Below are 20529 nucleotides of genomic sequence, written 5' to 3' on the forward strand. Positions count from 1 at the left end.
GTTACTGAGAGTGAGTGAGGCTGGAGTAGTATGACATGAGTTCTGCAAGAAAACTGCTAAAAATACAGTAATCACAATTTAAGTTAGAAGAGCAATTAAATCATACTTACTTGGAAATTTTTAACATCCAGAATTAAATCTGGCATCATTACACTAGGTGAAGCATTTCAAGTTCTTCACAGATTTGATTCTGATGCCCTAATGTACCCTCTGTTCTCAGTGTCATAAAATACAGAATGCCTGAAAGTGAGTGCAGGTGTATTCTTGCCACAGAAAACTATTCAATACTTCAGGAAAGGTTTTGCTGAAAATATTAAATTGAAATCTTCAACTATCTTTGTCTATCAGGTCATTGTAACCATGTTTAGCAATGATAAAGCACTCAGAAAGCCCCTGGATCTAGTTAGGTACATATTGTCATCAACACAAGCTTTACTGTCACCAATAATTTCAAAATATCCATCAAACGAGACAAACCTTAATGAAACTACACTAAAAAATATGGATTAGCAGTAGTAGTGGTGGCGGGGAATCCAAACCACCCCGCATCTCAAAACACCAGAATTATTGTAAAAACAGTAATAACATTTCTCATTTCATGACTCCCCTCATCCCAACTGCCCATACAAATAACAAATCCAGAAATATTGTCCAAAATAACTGGTTGATCAATACCAGAATAACTGTAAAAACAATAACGACACTTATCTCACAATGCCATTTTCCTTACTCCAACTGCCCACACAAATCACTAAGTCAAAAAAAATTGTCAAAAATATCTGGTTGATTAATGCCAGCAGTGTTACTGTAAACACAGTAATAACACTTTTCTGTCAAATACCACATCATTCCTTATATTTCTGCCCAGTCAGAATTCTACAGAATCTCCTTCATTTTGCCCTCTGCTCCTTGTGGAAACTCCTTCAGAGGACTCTGCATCTATATTTGTGTTGCATTTTTTCCCTACTTCTGTGACCTTGAATCATGTAAATTAATGTAGTGTGATTTGAATGTCAAGTCAGCTTTAGCACCGCCCTCCTGGAGTACATGAATATCTACAGGTACATTTTCTTTTAAGTAGGATGCATTATTTATTTGTTTGTTTATTTTTATAGCAAAGAAAAACTGCTCTAAATAAAGGATTAAATAAACAAATAACTAGGGAAAGAGCACTCCTATAAACATGGTGCCCTAGGCAGTGGTCTAGCTCACCTTTGAGTAATGCCAGCCCTGTTCAAACAAGGTGCGTAGAGAAATATTCCATTCACCAGTGATGCCTATACTGACCTCATGAACACCTGCCACCATCCACAAGTTTTATTAGGTAAGTAAAGAATGGAAGTAAATTGCCTGTCCTTTCTTCCATATCATGCACATACAGTTATAGTTTACTGTTACCAGTCCACCTACCACATGTGCTTGGAAGGTGAGAACAAACAAGTGTACTCAGAGAATACTCAAGTAAACACATGGAGGACATGCAGACTCAACACAAAAGGCGCCTCAGTGAAGATTCTAAACTGATAACGCCTTTACTGATGGCAAATTTTTTATAAAATTCTCTAACAATTGAGAAGGACTGGGAGGGGGTTATCAGTACTCTCCTTTGGTGAATCTAATTAAGCTGTAATACAGTGCTAAAACTTAGGCAAGGTAAAAGGGGTAGCTACCCCAGGCTCAAGCTGTTAGGAGATTGACTGGGACACAAGTGTAGTAAGTGCATTCATTCATGAAGCCAAAAGCTTTGTGGAGTGAGATTATGTGTGCTACTTTACTTTTCTTAACACTGCAACTTTATTTCAGAGCATTTCAGTTAACAGTTAGGCAAAGTGAGATTCTGATGATGTCAGGTAGAGCCATATATATATATATATATATATATATATATATATATATATATATATGTGTGTGTGTGTATGTATATGTACATATACATATATAGATATATACATAAATTAAAAACAAAACAAAAAAATGTATATATATATATATATATATATATATATATATATATATATATATATATATATCTATATATACACACACACACATTAAAAACAAAACAAAACAAAAAAAATGCATATATATATATATATATATATATATATATATATATATATATATATATATCTATATATATATGTTACCGTTAGAACATCGAACATTGGAAACATCGACAAATGCAAACCCGGGTCCAAAACATCGACACGTCACTTCCCCGACAAATCAAAATAGTACAAATCTTCGATATCCAAATAACCGACAGTGGAACACCAACACATCCAAAATGCCAATCTGCAGTGAACAGTCCAAGTAACCCGGCAACATAAGCATGAAAAAAACTAACACACAGCAGTGTATGCAAACACAACAGAACTGACAGGTCAAATTCAAACAACTCACAGTCGTTTGCAACTGAAAATCAAACAAAATATAGTTCTTTTGTAAACCTAATATTAAAACTATACAATCAACACCGTTCAGTAGTACGTCCTCTGCATATCCAGAACAAGAGATTACATTTGCTGTCAGTACATACAATTGAAAATGTGGAACAGTATAACAGCATGTACATCACACTCACTTTTTAAGTAGACAGGCGATGCTGTTAACAAACTCCAATGGGGTGTACTCTTCCCTACTGCACAGTATTTGTTGAAATCTCTCATGTCTCTCATTGAGTCTCCTCTTCTTCGGAGATGGGGGAACTCCACTAACCATGCACACATGCAATTCATCTATATGATCCTGCTCCCTACACAGTGCCCACATGATTACATCTAAATCAGTCACTCTAGGACCTACAAGACATTTTAACCTCCTGTGCCAGGCTTCCACCGAGTTCTGCATCTGGGGTAGGAATAGATCGTTCAACTCAGACATGTTCCAAAACATGATTGGGAACAGTGCAGGAAACTGCATAGTACCGGAGGTATGTGTGCTAAATTTATGGAGCCTACCATTGATATTGTAGTCAGAAAAGTACCTCACTAACTCACTGTCCTCATCTGGCACTCTCTCTTTTAGTTTATTAAATGTTTCCAAAACCTGATCCTCAGGCAGGAAAGCTAATGCCACCAAAGACTTTATATATAACTGAAATTGCATGCTGCTGTTGTATAATGCACTCAAACCCACATGCTGAATCTTTCGCCAGACATTTTGTCCAAAGTGAAATAAGCAGCATCCGGACTGCACATCGTCAAAGTTTAAGAGAACAGTTTTAAGAGCTGTGATTTCAAAGTCACATAGTATAAACTTCACACTTTTGACAAAACCATTTTCAGCCAGTAACTCGAATAACGCATTCCACAAGAAGTTGTAGCATTTAGCAGTCATCAGTGCATAGAATTGTGGTACAACCTTACTATATGAACTTAGCTTTAAGAGCCCGTGAATACTGTACAATTGTCTGCAAGTAAGACCCCTGTGGAAATAGGTCCCATCCATCATCCAGATGGAAGCTTTATTTAGATCATACAGATTATTAATGGTACTAAATGCATACACCACAGTGTTCCTACTACTATCAGTGATCCGTTTAGCAACAAATGACCCGTCTTTCAGGTTATATCTGCTCACATCTAGATTTAATAAATTGAGCTCCCTACTTCCAGGTGCGAGATGATACTTGCGCCATTCCCTTGCAATGCGTTGCAAAAGTGCTTTTCTACGTGGTATATTGTGTACCACGTCTAACGATGCTAAACTGTCCTCCATTACAACACAGGGCATGTCTCTGCTAAACTGCACCCTAACTTTCACTTCACCACACACCCTGTATCTTTCAATTTCACTAGGGTCACCACTATGCTGGTGTGGTGTAGATTTCAGCAGTTCGTCACCAGTACTGTTTTAGTTATCACTCTACCCTTACAAATAGCGGTGAACTTCTCTTTACAACACGAGTACCTCTTGTCATTCCTACTCCGTTCAAGGTAATATAAATATCCCTCAAGGTGTAACATTAGTTTACCCTTTTGTGATGTTAATCCTTCATAAATTTCTCCAATCATACCTGGTCCTGCTAAATCTGCATTTCTGCATTTGTATCACTATATATTTAAATGTTTTACTAGATGCAATTAATTGCAGTTGATCACATGGTAGGATTTCAATATTTAAATGGAATTATTTTAGCTTGTGAAATTGTCTGATGAAGCAGTAGTGAATACTGGGAAAGCACTTACGTTCTTGTTTTAATAAAAGTATCTGAACCTGTATATCTGGAAGTTGCCATTTGTTTTACCTCAACTTTTTTATGCTTTGATATATATATATATATATATATGTTTGTATATACACACACACACACATACATACATAGATGTCTATATATATAGATATATATATATATATATATATATATATATATATGTGTGTGTGTGTGTGTGTGTGTGTGTGTGTGTGTGTATATATATATATATATATATATATATATATATATATATATGTATAGAATCACTACGGAATACCGAAATTCCATAATCCCGAGACTCTGAATCCCGAGGACCAGAATCTCAAGATTGCAGAATCTCAAAACTTACCAAAAAAAAAAACTATTCTAATGCGTATGCAAGGGGACAGTTGTGGTGGTACAGTGGTAGCGTTGTTGCCTCACAGCAAGAGGTTCTCCCATTCGATTCTCATTTGGAGTGCAAAGAGTGCCTTCTGTGTGGAGTCTGCATGTCCTCCCTGTGGTTGGGTGGGCGTTCGAAAGACATGCGTAAATAGGCGTGCCTTCGTTGAAGGTTGAACGTCGAGCTGGCACCTCGGAGTTCATCAAAATCTACTGCCAATCATTAGCGGACCAGAGTTCCGCTGTGGCGACCCCTAACCGGGAAAAGCCGAAAGACAACAACAGCGAAAACATTACCCAATATGGGGGCTTTGCCTACATTCCCCCTTACTTATATATTAATTGCAATGTTGAACAACCACAAATAAGGGAAAACACCATGTAAATGTTATAGTTGACTTAATGTTGGTTAAGTAGTGAAAGGGCAAATTCCCTTTCCCCTCTGTATTGTGACCTCACAGAAACAGATAGATGTATTGTTCAAGCATGTGAAATTTTGATCTCAGAAGCTGATAAAAGGAAACATTTGACATTCTATAAAAGGAAACATTTGACATTCTAAGTGTTTGATGCAATGAATGAATAACATGTGACTAAACTGTAGTCTGATTTTATTATTAAAATGCTTCAAGTGCATTTTGCCTCAAGATTTAGTAAAAAAATGACTCATAATAAACTGCAGTTGTTCCACAAAGGAAGCTAAGAAAAAGTAGATAATCTTAGCTATTCCTTAGCTATATATTTATTCTTTCCCAGAAAAAAGACTGCTATTTTCAGGACAGCAAAATATAGTTCAGGACATTCTTACAGGTTGGCATTTTTGCAGAAGTCATAAAACTCTCTGGCATAGCAGTATTTCTAACACAGCAACTAGTCTCGGTGAATGCTGTTGACAGTTTTCCCTTGGCACACATCTTATATTTTTTTAGTAGTGCTGAAATCTAAATGATAACCGCCCAACATTTTCTCAGACTAATTCTGTTTATGAGACCTGTACTATTGGGAGATGACATTTCACTTGGGTACAAATTTGGAAAGGAAAGGAAAGTATTTGCAGAATGAAAACCTTACCCTTTTAAGTAATGAAAATCTGATGAAAAATGTTTATTTTATTTGTTTGTTTGCTAACCAGGAGAGTGGGTTGGTTCTAGATCCTTTTCAGCCACTACCTGTGCACTAGGCAACACCAGAAGAGACAGAAAAAGTTCCAGCAATAACATCCACAAACAGTAAGAAGAGTCTGTTCAATAATTTAAACAGTAGCAATGTACAGGAAAAGTCAATAAGACTCGGCAAGAAATGCAACACAGCTCATCTCTAAAGTGGATACAAATAGAATCAAGGGTTAACAAATAAGTCATTTGGAATAACTAGTACAATTTTGTTAATGTAACAACAAAACAAAGAAATGTTTGCTAACCAAAATCTCTAAAATGGTTACATCTGTATTTCTAGAAGCACACTTTGTAAAGTACATTCTGATACATATGCTTCTGTTCTTTAACTTAAAAATGTTTTCATATGGATTCAACAATAAAGAGCTGTCAGAAAAGAATATGAGGATAGAAGTAACACAGCAGAGATATGAGCTCACAGGTTAAGTCAGTATCTTACAAGACACAGTGCTAGTAATGGTGGACAAAGTCAAGCACATTAGACAGAAGAAGTTCTAGTACTCAGATGCAAACAGAAGGAATACTGGTGCCTCCAAACAAACTGGCAGAATAGAAACCATGTAACTGCATTAACAAAGAGCCATTTGTAGAACTGACAGCTGGGTAACTCTAGTTTGGGGATTAGCCTATAGCTCTATCAAACAGGCTAAAATAACCGGAAAAAGATGAAAACAACTTAAATCTAGAAGATCTTCAGCAGGCTAATGAGTGGGACTGAAAAAGTGAAAGCACAACATTAATAGGTAGATATTATGAGTTATTTTGAATTTCCTATACCACTGCCCATTAAAGAAAAACAGTCATGAAGCCAGTTATATGGCAGAGAGAAATTAATCCATGAGTGCAGCTCGTATGACCCAGGATCATTAATTAACCTGGGATGTGAAACAGCTGGTGAGAAATGATGGGAGTAAGTGGACAATCCTGGCTTACCAGCCTTTGGTGGAGGGGACAGCATAACCTTAGCATGATTAACTTTGACTGGAGGGAGGCAAATCAGATTGCATCAATCAGATTGAGTCAACTCCGGCCATTAGTCTGTAAATACCAAAGTAATTTTACTAAGTACGCACATGGAAGGACATATATACCATAGGCTGGTATTATAGGAATCTGTGGATGTCAGTATTGCATGGACCAAAATGTAGGACATGCAGAGAAGTATCTGCTTTTTGTGGCAGCAGGGAAGTTGGCTGCCCATAGACTGACTTACAAATCAGCATTCAGGGTATTATGGGTAATGAATGGCAAGTCTGTAAAAAAAAAAAAAAAAAAAAAAAAAAATTCACCTATTCCTAGGGATGTCCTTGCATGTGCAATGATAACTGTGAGTCTGGCTCAGCAGGCAGCATACACTCCTTTGATTATGGAAGATCAGAAAACATTGAGTTCTATCCCATACCAGGTGTTTTGTTTCATTTTACTGAACTGATACTATGGTATAGCATAAGAGGGTGCTACACTTACGAATATAAAATAAACAAACATCCCATCTGCATAAGTTAGTGGTAGCTCAGGTGGATATAAACCATTTTATGGCGCTTACCAACAAAAGTGGAGGGAAATTATAATTTCTATTTCAGCTTAAAACTTACATTCATATTACAAATAAAAAATATTATTTACAGGGTTGCACTCACTATTTACTTTGACAGCTGTAACTAAACTTACAGGATTTAGACACTTGTTTTGGCTACTGTATGCATTCAGAAATGAAATGTTGAAGTCTTTGTGTTGTGTACTGCTGACACTGGTTAAACCATGATTGACCTTGATGTCCCTATAGCATAAGCATACCAGGTATTATCAGAAACTACTTTGAGGTTAGAGTCACTACTGTGGCATTTTTCTGCTATAAGTAGTAGAAATCTATGTGTAGCTCTAAAAAATTGAGTCAGTATAGACTGGGGTGAGGAAAGTACAGTTGTGTAGGATCTAACAGCTGGCCAGCTTCCAAAGCTTCAGGGCACTTTCCACACACCCAAATTTTCATTCAGCTCGAGCTGAGCTGTCTAAATAGGCAGGTTTTGGTGCCAAACCCTTCACAGCTTTCATGCCAACAGAGAGAAGGGAGGTTGGGCCCTGAAAGGACAATGCTATGAATAAAACTATAAATGTTTACACCCTGGCATAAACAGCACACCAAAAATCAAGGGGGGTGGAGGGAGGGAGCCACTGCAGCAGTAATCATTCGAACATTTACTGTTATGGTAAGTTTACTTATACAACTGTAGTATGTTCTGCATATTGATCACTGCTGCTGTACCCTTAGCTATATGGGTAGATTACCCTAGCTTACTACATTTTTAAGGTGGAAGGAGAAGAATCCAGGATCTCCTAGAGAATCGTCCTAGCAAATCTTGATCTAGTCTAAGAGAATGAATTAAGTTATAGTGCTTTGTAAAAAGTATGTAGTGAGGACCAACTAGAAGCTTCTAGAATGCTTCTAGAATCTAACTGTTTCCAAAAATCCATAGGTGAAAGCCCTGGTAGAGTGGGCCTTCAACCTGCCTGGAATGGTTTTGCTGTGGTAAGTATAACAAAAGATAAAAAACTTAGACAAGTATATTGAAATAGCCTGATTTGACACAGGCTGTCCTGTCATCTTATCCTCATAAGAAATAAACAACTGATCTAAAGATCTGAAAGATTTAGTTCTATCAAGATAGTACCCAAGTTGTCTGTGGACATCCAAGGAATGGAGTATACTTTCTCCCTCATTTTTAGGTTCAGGAAAGAAAACAGAGAGATGGATAGCTTGGCTTAAAGTAAACGTGGATACTACTTTAGGCATAAAAGAAGGACTAGTTCTCAAAGAAACCTTGTCTCAGTAAAGACTGAGACAGAGTTGACTCACCATTAGAGCTTGCAACTTAGATACCCTTCTTGCAGAGGTCAGATCAATCAGTAAAACTGTTTTCCATGTTAAGAGCCTCAAGTCAGTCAGGTTAGCTGGTTTAAATGGAGCAGGTGTTAGCTTCTCTAACACAAAATTAAGATCCCAAGGAGGGTCTACATGATTTCTTGGAAGCCTTTTATGCAAAACCCCTTTCAAAAACAATGTGACATGAGAATGCATTGAAAGAAGGCTCTATGTGCAGATGTCTTGAAATGGCCAACAAATGAACCTTAATACAAGAGTAAAAAGGCCATAGCATAGTAACTCACACAAATATTGTAAAACCAGATAACTAACCCGGTATGGGCACTGGTTAAGTTGTTAGCACCAACTAAAAACCTTTTCCACTTGCTAATATATGGTTTTATAGTAGCAGGCATTCTTGCCTCCATTAGTATCTGCTGCACATCCTCAGAAAACAGGTGCCTAAAGGGAATTAAAACCCTATCATCCAGGCAGGTAGTTGAAGTTGATTGAGTGTGGAGTTTATCAAACCCCCCAGATCTTGTGTAAGTAGATCCAGTCTGTGAAGAATCTTGTGGTAATTGCCCTTGGCCATTTCTAAATGAAGGGGAAATGATGGCTGCTGGGATGGGGAAGTGATCACAATAATCTTGGAGGATTCCTTTTAAATATTCAGAAGTACCCTGGATACAAGTGGAAAGGGTAGAAAAGCATACAGAAACATTCCAGTCCAAGGTAATGAAAAGGAATCTGTTTTCCAGGCCTACTTACATGGAGTCAGAGAGCAGAACCTTGCCAGTTCATTGTTCTGGGAGGAGGCAAATGAGTTTATGTGAGGAACTCCACACAAATGGATCAAATCTTGGAAGATCCCCTGATCTAGTTTCCATTCCTGTGGGTCTACCTTTGTCCTGCTCAGTTTATCTGCTGCACGTTTTTTCTCTGAAAGAATGTAAGATGCCTGTACAGTGAGATTGTGCTGTGAAACTATATCACAAGCTAACATGGCTAGTCTGTAAAAGGGTATGGCCTGGTTGTCCCCTAATTGGTTGATGTACCACACGACTGTGGCATTATCTGTAACAACTTGAAGAGGTCCCGGTGACCAATGATGATTCAGAGAATTGAGTGCCTTGATCAGAGCATCATCTCTTTTATATTTATATACTTGCATCTGTCCTTAGTAACCCACACATCCTCCACTTTTATCCTTCCTGAAAGTGTGGGGGGGATGAAGGGGTGTGACCCAAATTTAAAGATAGCTGCTGTCACCACCAAGTGATTTCACTTCTGACAAACTCCATCGCTGGAGTGGAAGAGAGAAAGGAAGTTGGTTCTGGAACCAAAGAGACTTCACATACCACTGTACCTTTCTCATGTGGAGTCATGCCAGGGGTATCATGAGAATCACAGATGCCTTGAGACCCAAAATCCTTGTAATGACCAAAGTCTGAGAAGAAAACCTTAGAAACAGATCCAGATGAAGGTCTATTTTTTCCTGTGGAAGAAAAGCTCTTTGAACTGAGATGGCTAGCTGACACTCCATTGACACAATCTTGTGTAAAGGAGTCAAAAAAGACTTTTGAACATTCTGTTGGAACCCCAGCTTGTGGAAGAGCTCTCTCAACCGAATACGGGATTCCTAAAACTTTAAAAAAGACTCTGTAAAGATAAGCAAGTTGTCTAAATATGGAAAAGGTAGATACTCTGTAGCCTGCAATGAGCTATAACTGGAGCAGGACACCTCATCAACACTCTTAGTGCAGTGGATAGTCCAAAGTGTATGACAGTGAACTGATAATGTGTTCCAGAGACACAAAATATTAAGAAACACTGGATGTCTATATAAATAGGGATGTGATGATAACCATCTATTTAATCTAGTGTTGCCAGGAAACTTAAATCAGGAATAAGAGGTAATAGGTTGTGAAGTGACATAATTTTAAATTTGGGCACTATCTCAAACAGATATAGGGAGGAAAGATCCAAAGATTCTCCAAGCATCTTCTTTCCTTGACACTACAAACATCCTTGAATAAAAACCTCTCCCCAACTGGGAAGGAGAAACTGTTTGTACCACACCCTCTGAAAGCATGTGATGGACAGGTGGAAATAAAAGAGTCTGGTCTGGTGGATGAGGGATTATCCCCTAGAAAAGAGGAATTTCCTCCCACTGCCATCTGTAACCTTGATGAATGATGTTCAGAACCCATTTGTTTGAATATATCTTTTGCCAATAAAAAAGACAAGATTTAGACTTTCTGGAAGGGAAGTGGGTTGAGGGGGACAAGATCTCTTAAATAGTCATTCTTAACTTGTTGTATTGACCTTGACCTTGGTTTTGGGAGACTCCAGAGTTCTTTTTGGAACCCCTTGCTATTTCTTCTTAAATGTCTGTTTACCTGCATTTTGTTGAGACTGTTTATTATTTTTTTTTTTTGCCAAAATTATATGAGAGGTTAGAGAATCCCTTTGAAAATTTGGAAATGGAGGGCTGAAAAATTTCCTCTATCAACTTACCATTTTCGTCACACTTTTTATAAAATCTGCAGCAACGGAGACAACAACTAAACTCCTATTCAAAGAAGAATTTAAAATCTCATTTTTTAAATCATCTGGGAGGTTCTGAGAATGCAGCCTGGAAAAGTTCACACACATGAGCGCGCGCGCACACACACACACACACACACACACACACACACACACACACACACACACACACACACACAGTAACTGATGAATAGTGACTTATAAAATAGAAGTAACTAAATTAATTAAAACAGATTTTTCCTTACAAGAAGAAACTGCAGACAACACATTTGTCATAAGTTCACAATTAGTTAGAATAAACTTTAATATATGAGCCTGATAATCCAAAATTCTGAAAACAAAATTGCAGAAGCATACACTTTTTCCCCATACTTACCAATAATCTTTCCATCCCTATCAAAAAGAGTAGGATTAGAATTAACTAAATGTTTAGCAGCAGTAGAAGTAACCACAGCTACAGCTGCTGGGTCAGGTTTGGGAAGACTGTATACAAACTTTAAAAAACTGAGGAACTTTTATACATCTCATCTGCCTTTTTAGGTACAGCTAGATGACTATCAGGAAAATTGCAGGCAGCAACATACACATCCTCCATACTGACAGAACTGGAGCAACAGATGAAGGTTCTGAAAATTCCTTCTGTAACTGCTCAATCTATTTCCTGAGGGACTGAGAAACCTCAGTTTTCTTCCACTGAAAATACTGGCACATTCTGGAAATAGTCTTAGAAAAAAAGAGACCACCACAGGAAGATTCGGAAACAGAGCTCTTCTCTGATCCTGAATCAAAAATCTGAGGAGATAACCCTGTATCTGTGTCTTCATGTTCCTAACCAGATTCAGAATCTTGAATTTCTTCAGAAAAAGAAGTATCCCTCTTTCTCTTACCAGAAAATTATTTTTAAGAAGGATTAATAGGCTGAATTAAACCCTGAGCCAGATCCATTAAACTACTGCTGTCTAAGGAAATTTGAGGAGGAGTATATACACGTTTAATTTTCTGTTCATTTTTGATAGGAAAAATGGGGCCAAAAGTGTTACTAATGGCAACAGCAGCTTCCCCAGCAATGGGCACAACCTTCTGACAAAACAGTGAAGCCTTCCCTGCTTCCTCTCTTAGGAACTTGTCAGCAGCTGCAGAGGGTGTGGCTAACCCCAGGTTCACAGTAGCTATAAATGCTACACCAGAGGAATTCAGAGTAAAAAACGAGTGGTCTAAGGTACAACCAATGGCCAGAACTGACCAACTTGCAGTAGAGGCCATTTGCTTGCCTACTGTGGGAGCAAAGGTTGTTTGCTTAACCTTTTTTCTTTTTTGTGGCACCTAGAAATACAGAGTGTTGGCCTGACAATGTGTTCCATGGTCAAACCAAAAACGGTGCCTCTTTCCTATGGAAAACAAGAAGCAAAAGCTAGTAAAACTTAAAGTCATAAAAAGTGACTTTTTCATATAAAAACACAGTAAAATGCACTTTAAAACACTTTGACAGCCCCAAAATTTCTCTGCAGAAAAATGGTGTTCAGTAATCTAAATAACTTTAAACTAAGTGGAAAAAAGAGCACTCATTTAAAAGCACAATGCAGTCTCATGACAGTCTGCTAAGGCACAAAGTACTAGACTTAAAATAACTTTCCTGAACAGGAAAGTCTTATTAAATATACAGATTTTATTTTAAATGGAAGTTTTTTTCACAAATGGAAGATATCTGCCCAGCAAAGAAACAGCAAAAGCCAACCATTGATCCCTAAAAGTCTCAGACCAGCATCTCTTCAGTGACAAGAAAGATCTGAAGTGCTTGGCACCCAAACCTCTCTTTTTATTCACCTCAGTTCAAGCTGACTGACTGATAATTTGGGCATGCTGAAGGTGCCCTGAAGCTTTGGAAAGCCGGCTGGCTGTTATAGCCTGTGCAGGATATAACCCATATAGCTAAGGCTATTGCAGTAGTGATCAACATAATGAATATTATATAATGTACCTACAGTATATATTAATGGTAGAAGGTAAGCTACTGATTGGAAAATACAGAAATACAAATGCCCAGAGAGTCTGTCAAAGCTTAGATGTCTGTCTACAAAATGTTAACATGGCTCAAGTATGAAGTATTCAATAACGATAGTGATGAATGATAAACGGATGCAAGTACATATGCTGATAGTGTGTAGGTATATTTGGGTTAAAGAAATTATGTCATGTATGCCTCCTGTAAATGTCATGCTGATATAGGAGTGTGAGACAGTGCAGTAGGAAAAACTGGGCCCTCTTTAAGGGCCATAGCAGACTAACCCTGTGGTTTAGAAACAATGGATTTTGCCTCATAAACTACCTACTGCATATGGGTGCATTTTATGCAGTTGTGTAAAATGTGGTTTGGAAACATGTTTAGCTGCAGTGACGAAAACCACATTATTAGCTACTCCACATGTCACTAAATCAACCAAAATTACCACCAGTGCTAAATAGCACTTTTTGGTTGTAATTACTGCTTGCAATCCATGAATTACTTTGGCCAAGTCAGTCATCCCCCCCCCCCCACACACACACACAGATTTACATACCCACCATCATAAATTTTTTGCTGCAATTCCTTATACTTACCTGTAATGCCATGTCCCTCATTGACTATAATGATTATGCAGTATTTTGGCTGAGTTACTTACCATGGTTGGTTGTGCTAATTAACACAGCTGAGCAAATCTCTGAATAACTTAGCAGAGTAATCTCTTTCCACAGGCATTTCTGGGAAATAGCACACGGCTAATTAGCATTACCCATTCCCCAGAATGCCTCATTGTAATCTAGTATGGCTGTTGGAAAGACCCACCACATGAATCATCTAATTGTATAAACTGACTATGGTGAGCCTGTCACTGAATCAGAAAGGATTACTGCAGGAGCTGGCAACTCATGCTAGGGCTTAACACTCTCAGTAATGCTTTCTGACTCTTGCTGTAAGTTCTGCTCAGCAGTAGCCTGCCTGAAATCCACTGAGGTGCCGCTCATCACCTTTATCAATACGTTTTTCATTCACGTAAAGCAGCTTTAACTGCCTGTGGCAGCAACATAGACTAAAACTACTGACAACCACAGTAACTAGAATGGGCATCAATTTGTGGTGAATCACACTGAGGAAGCAGAACACAGTACAGGCTACAGTCCTGTAAATTGTTACATAAAAATTATCACAGGAACTATTAAAACCATGCCTATTTCAGGTTACCTTATATTAATGAGATCAGAAGCCAAGTTGCACCATCTATAGATCAGAAAACAAATTATGAAAAACAAACAAAAAGAAATGACATAAATATGAAACATTCCATCAGAAAGACACTTGCCATAAGGCTGATCTCACAGTCAGAAACGTATGTGTAAAATGGGTAATATACACTATATTAGCCATAAGAACAAAAGTGCTTTAAATATACTTTTAAGATTAAACCTTAATTTTTTTCTGTAGGATGTACTAGTGAAACAATGTATACATTAGATGTCCTACAATTCATGATTACTTCTTCTAAAATATCATTAAACTGTAACAGTCCATTTAAATGGAAAAGCTTAAGGCTTCACAAAGGGACTTTATGTGTTTAGTAACCACTGTAATTGCATTCAGTGGAATTTTTCAAAGACAAATCTGTAGCAAAAGGCAATATCTAGCCAAACTTATGATGTCACTTACCATAAGAGCATACGTGAGGCCTAAACCTACAAGCCCTGAAGACAGGCGATTATACAGAGAATATGTTATAGAGGCCACTGCCGCAATAAGAACCACACAGGCTCCAATATATTCCTGCAAATATAAAATAATAAACAATTTTATGTATTGATCAGCTGTATATTTCTATTGTCTTCTGACATTATCTGAAGCTGTATTACTACAACACATTTTACCAAGATAAAAACTGCATCTGTTTTCATATGTTCTGTTGTGTATATTCTATTTGGTTTTATTTGCTTTCAGAATAACAACAGCTCTTGGCTGCCTCCAAAATTATCCACAATCTTGATCATAATATTAACATGTTATTTCCTGACAATAAGCAACAGAGGACTCCTTTTAAATGTTTACATACACAGATTAATTTTATGAAAACAGTGGGAGGTCATTTATTTGTTTAATCATAATAAGGAAACAAAACCAAAGACCTGATTCAATAAAGCCTACACTGTGTACATGATGTATACTCAAGAATGTGTACCACATCTTTTGTGCTTTCTAGTCACTAAGAAAAACTTCAGTAGATGTACATACAGTCTACACTTTGTGGTAACCTTTATGAATCCCTGTCAATATTTAAAGCTGCAAGAAAATCAGTAGGAAAACTAAAACTGGGAGGAAGGTGTTAGTTATGCTTGTGTTGTCTGTTCACTCAGAATGGTGTACACTTAGTTTAAGTGTTATTGAATCCCAGGGCAAATGTATTTAAATTAGTAAAGGTACACTAAGAAAATATCTGATTCCTTGTGTGTTTTAGTACACAGCAGTGCATTGTAAAACACTTAGCACTGCAAAGTATTAACGGTAGGGTATCAGTCAACATTACAGCAACTGTGTATATCTGGAGCATATTGTCCTTAAATATTATTGTGTGTTGCTTTTGTAGAGAATTATTTATACTAACTGCTTTATTTTTTAAGTATTTGTGACAATAATTAAATTATGTTATCTTCATGAAAACATTATTCTAATTACAGCACTCACCAGTATTGCATCATATGGGGAATACAATCTCATAACCTAGACGAAACAGCTACATTTGGAGACCCTTAACTTTGCAACAAGTGTATCTATTATGATTTTAGATAAAAACAACAAACAAGTCATTGTAAACATTGTGAGTTATAGTGTTTAAAGGAAAGGAAAACAGAGTTTACTCACTATGTTGTTAAGTGCACTATAATAATAGAAAATGCCTAGTTCAGGGAGTACCACACACCTTAGTGATGAAAGAGTTGAAAGTTACAGGTCTATTTAAAGTATATTCACTCATATTTGGCAAATGTATAATTTGCCTGTATGTTTTCCACTTTACGGCAATAATATTATGGCTTTTAATAATTCCATTTCTAAGTGTTGCTATCTTATGTTGCTTGATCATCAACTAGGATGTCTTAAAATGCTCTCTGAGATTTTACCAAAAAATCTAAAGCAGCATGAATAGGCAGTCAGGTTATGGTTAATTTAAGTGATAAATTCACTGAGAACATAGGTTTTCCTAATAAAGTCATAGCTTCATGAAAAGCTTATGTCTGACTTTGTAGTAAGCACACAAAAATTGGTTACATATGCTACAGTGCTGATTTCTATTTGACAATGAGGTATTAACAAGCGTGCTAGTGCAGTCCTGCACCATGCTTTTCAAATAGAGAGATCAATGATACAGACTTTTAATAATGATAGGAAGATGACAAGTTCAATGGGGTTAAAGTTTAGGCTGCATTTCAATGACAGGTGGGATTTATAGGGATCATACCTCTCAATAGTCCAGATTTTTATAGAATGTCAATTTTTGCTTCATATTTTTGGTCTAATTCTCATAAAATTTGTGGTTTTCTGGCAAATCACTGGAATAATTGGAATACTGAAGTCACTAAATAATGACATACATTTGAGTTTCAAACTTCAAATCCTTCAGAAAATGTATTTCAACACAAACCTCGTTACTCTAGGAAGTTTCTAAGTTTATAAGAGAAATGGTTAAAATTTGTCCCTATTTTTGGGCCTTTGTCCATATTTCTTGCACTAAAAGGTTGAGTGATATTGTAGAGATACTCTCATGATGCTAAGGACAAGAGTAAACACAGTACTTTTGTAGGTATGACAAGTTCTACATGCTCTGAGAATCCTTCTTAGAGGAATACTGGGACATCTTTAGAAGCTGCACAAGGCCCTGTGGGATCTATTATTTCTTAAGTGGTTTCAGACAAGAAGGGTATTTTGGGCGAGGGTTTGGAATGTGGCACATTTTAAATTATAGTATTAAGACAATGAGAGTGGTCACTAGGGAAAATAATATGGCATACCAATACCACAGACAAAGCTATCTAGGTAAGAATTCCCTACATTTAGACGTGTGGGACTATAACATGGTGGGAGAAAGAGAGAGAGAGTAGCAATATGGTTCAGGAAAACAATATATTACACCATAGAGAAAGAACAAAAATGGAAAGGGCGATGACTGGTTATAAAATATAAGGTAGAGGGGGAGAGAACAGTGGAAGTCTATCTTACTAATATCCTAAAGGAGGAGAGGCTTGCTATTGAATAGACTACTTTGCTGCATTTATTCAGGTCATAGCAGGGATAAGACTTGTCACTGAAGAAATTACTTCGCTGCAGGATGCAGTATTACATACGGCAGGGATGCAGTGCTGGTAGAAGGGGATTTCATTGTAACAATGGAGAATGTGAGGGATACATTATATGGAAAGAAGGAGCAGCATATACAATCTAGGAAGTTTTTACAAGGAAATGTATAATGGTTAGCAGTGAATGATGTATGGCACACTAGCAAGGGGAGGAGTCTAATCTGTATTCTCTAGGGATAGTTATCAACAAGATTTCTTGTTTGTATAAGGGAAGTGTAGGACATATGGGCTTATGAAAGGGGTTTGTGGGTCCACATGCTGCTTTCTGTAAAACGGGTTAGGTTTGAGAAAGAAAAGCAGTGGAAGTTGAACCCCTCAGAATTGGGGATACCTGCAAGATTCAGTAGTTACAGGAGATGGTGCAGGTATTACTCCCAACAAGCTGAATCGATCAGGCCAGTTATTAACTGATTTTGCTGATGATGAAGTGAAAGTATTTATGCTAAGGTTCTTGCTGCCAGGTTCAAGAGTTTTCTACTAAGATTAGTGAGTGAGAAGCAAGCAAAGATTATAAGCTGTATTTCCTGTGGTGCAGGGTTTGATTCCATCAGCCCTCATTTGCTTACTGTGTGACCTTCAACAAGTCATTAACCAGACATTGCACTTGATTTACCCCTGAAAAGAGACTGTGTGCCCATTGGGCCTACCTGGTTAACAAATGTATATTATTATTATTATTAGTATTATTATTATTATCATTAGAGATCATAAATGGCCCAAGACCAAAAGAGTACTGGCATCTCCTGTTGGATTTTAATGAGGCTGCAGAGGCCAGCACGTACAGAAATACAAGGGGTTTGCCCATTTTGATATAAAACAAGGCCCCTGATACTGTCAGTTGGAAGTGACTGAGACTATTACAAAAGAACAGAGTTGACTGAGGTCTTCATTCATGGAATAATGATTTTAAATAATAATTCTCTTTTAAGTGTTGTGATAAACAAAGGTAAATACAGGGGCCATTCCTGATAGTCTATGTAGTATTAACACAATGAATTAGAAAAAATATTGCAGGTGGGGGTTGTTAGAAGATATGTAGCACAAATGTAAATGTACAATCTTTATTTAAATGCTAAAATGTTTTTATGGGATGTGTCAAGTAGTTTATTATGCATACTCAGGGACTTTGGACGCAAAAACATTGATGTGTGGAATATCATGCTTATAATTCAATAATTATTCTAGCAGGGGTTGGCTAAGCAAAATATGGGTTTACTTGTAGTAATGGAGGGAGGAACAAAATATCTTGGACTGAAGGTTTATCCCACATTGGTGAAACTGGAACCAGTAGTTTGGAAGAATTAAATAAAAAACACAGGTTTGTTATTAAATGGATTACTTATACAGATATTGCTGGTTTAAGTAAGAGCTGAGACTCTCAGAAAGATGGTCCTACCTCACACACTTTATGCCACTAAGCACACCACTGCCAGTCCTGAAGGGAAAAACAAGTCCTCAGAAAGTTAAAGCTGCTGTGAGCAAATTTTGGGTAGAGACAGGGATAGAGAAGGGAAAGTATTCTGCTTGGAACAGGCTTGTAAATGAGGACAAAAGGGAATGGGGTATGCCACAGTTTGTCAAGTATGTCATAGTGGTACACCTAGCTAACATGCAACTGGTAATAAGGGGAATGGTGCAAGGCTGAGTTAGATGTGAGAAAGAACAAAGAGGGGAAGCTAGCTGAAATGATGGAAAATGTTGTAAATATGACAGGGAAAGTGCTGCAGATATGGAGAAGTAAGTGGAATGAGTGGCCAGTAGTAGAATCCGAGTGGGAGAACATCTGGAAGGGTATGACTGAGAGGGAAGCATTACTGCAGTTGTGGGACAAATAGGGATTAAGCAAAGGGAAGATTTGGTTATAGGAAAAGGGGACCAAGCAGTGAGGAAAACATTTACAATGAAACAAGAAGTCATGTAAGTCTGATGTTTTGCAGCTGGAATATTTTGGGTTGAAGAAGCACTTGGGTGTTTTGCAAGAGGACAGGGGTAGATGTAAGAAGCTAGCTGGAGATGAAACGTTTAAGGCACTTAATTGGAAATGCAATGTCACCACTGCCATTAAAAAGCTATACAGGGAGCAATGAGAGGGGTAAAATTACTGCCACACTGTCTTTCCTCACCTCACGAGTGTCTATTACCCCTCCACCATTGCAACAGCACCAATATATAGATAATCTTTAGCAATGGTGTGACCTATTCCATAAACTACCAATCTACCAATTACAGGGAGAGGGAGAGACAGAGAGGGATAGAGAGTGAGAGAGGGAGGGAGGGAGAAATAAACAGATAGGGAGGGGGAGAGAGAGAGAAAGGGAGTGAAAGAGGGACGGGGAGAGAGAGAGAAAGGGTGGGAGGTAGAGGGAGAGACAAAGAGGGGACAGGGAGGGAGAGAGAGAGAAGGGGGAAGGAGAGAGGGGAGGGAGAGAGAAAGGGAGGGAGATAGAGGAATGGAGGGAGAGAGGGATAAAGGGGGAGGGACAGACAGAGAGAAACAGGGAAGATGAGAGAGAGAGAGATTGAGCAAGGAAGGGGCGAGAGAGGGAAAGAGAAAGGGGTGGGATACAGATAGAGAGGGAGGGAGGGAGACAGAGAGAAGGAGGGAGGGAGGAAGAGAGGGGAAGAGGAACAGAGAAAGAAAGAGAAAAAAGAAAAAGAGAAAATAAAAGAGGGACAGCACTAAGTGCTTTACAGTTTTGAAAAAGGTATCACACTTAGAGCTGATTCTCAAAAAGCACACAGAAGCAAAATTGGAAAAAAGAACAATAGACAAATGAAACTTTTACCATGGAAACAGTAAGCATGAGAGTTCTATTTCAAAAGATGATAAAGCATAAAAAGATGATTTTGTTTGACAATTTCAACATAAAATTATTCATAACAACTGCACATAATGATATGAAAGTTAAGATTTTGACCTCTAATTTTCAACATATCATCCACGTCCAACACCAGCTGAACTATGATACTTAATTTGTGCAACTGAA

The 20529-nt window shown here is 37.7% G+C and overlaps 1 protein-coding gene across 6 annotated transcripts in view; it reads right to left on the reverse strand.

The window, feature by feature from the left end:
• ABCC8 (ATP binding cassette subfamily C member 8) overlaps positions 1–20529 on the reverse strand; it is a 2552355-nt gene that overhangs the window by 390627 nt on the left and 2141199 nt on the right. For all 6 annotated transcript variants that reach the window (XM_044082872.1, XM_044082868.1, XM_044082869.1 and 3 more), the window contains one exon: positions 14850–14963. In XM_044082872.1, coding sequence (XP_043938807.1) covers positions 14850–14963 — 114 coding nt within the window. The remainder of the gene's footprint in view (positions 1–14849; positions 14964–20529) is intronic.

Source organism: Protopterus annectens, chromosome 9.part0 (genome assembly GCF_019279795.1).
Source record: "Protopterus annectens isolate FY-2018-M chromosome 9.part0, PAN1.0, whole genome shotgun sequence".
NCBI classification, from domain to species: Eukaryota; Metazoa; Chordata; order Ceratodontiformes; family Protopteridae; genus Protopterus; species Protopterus annectens.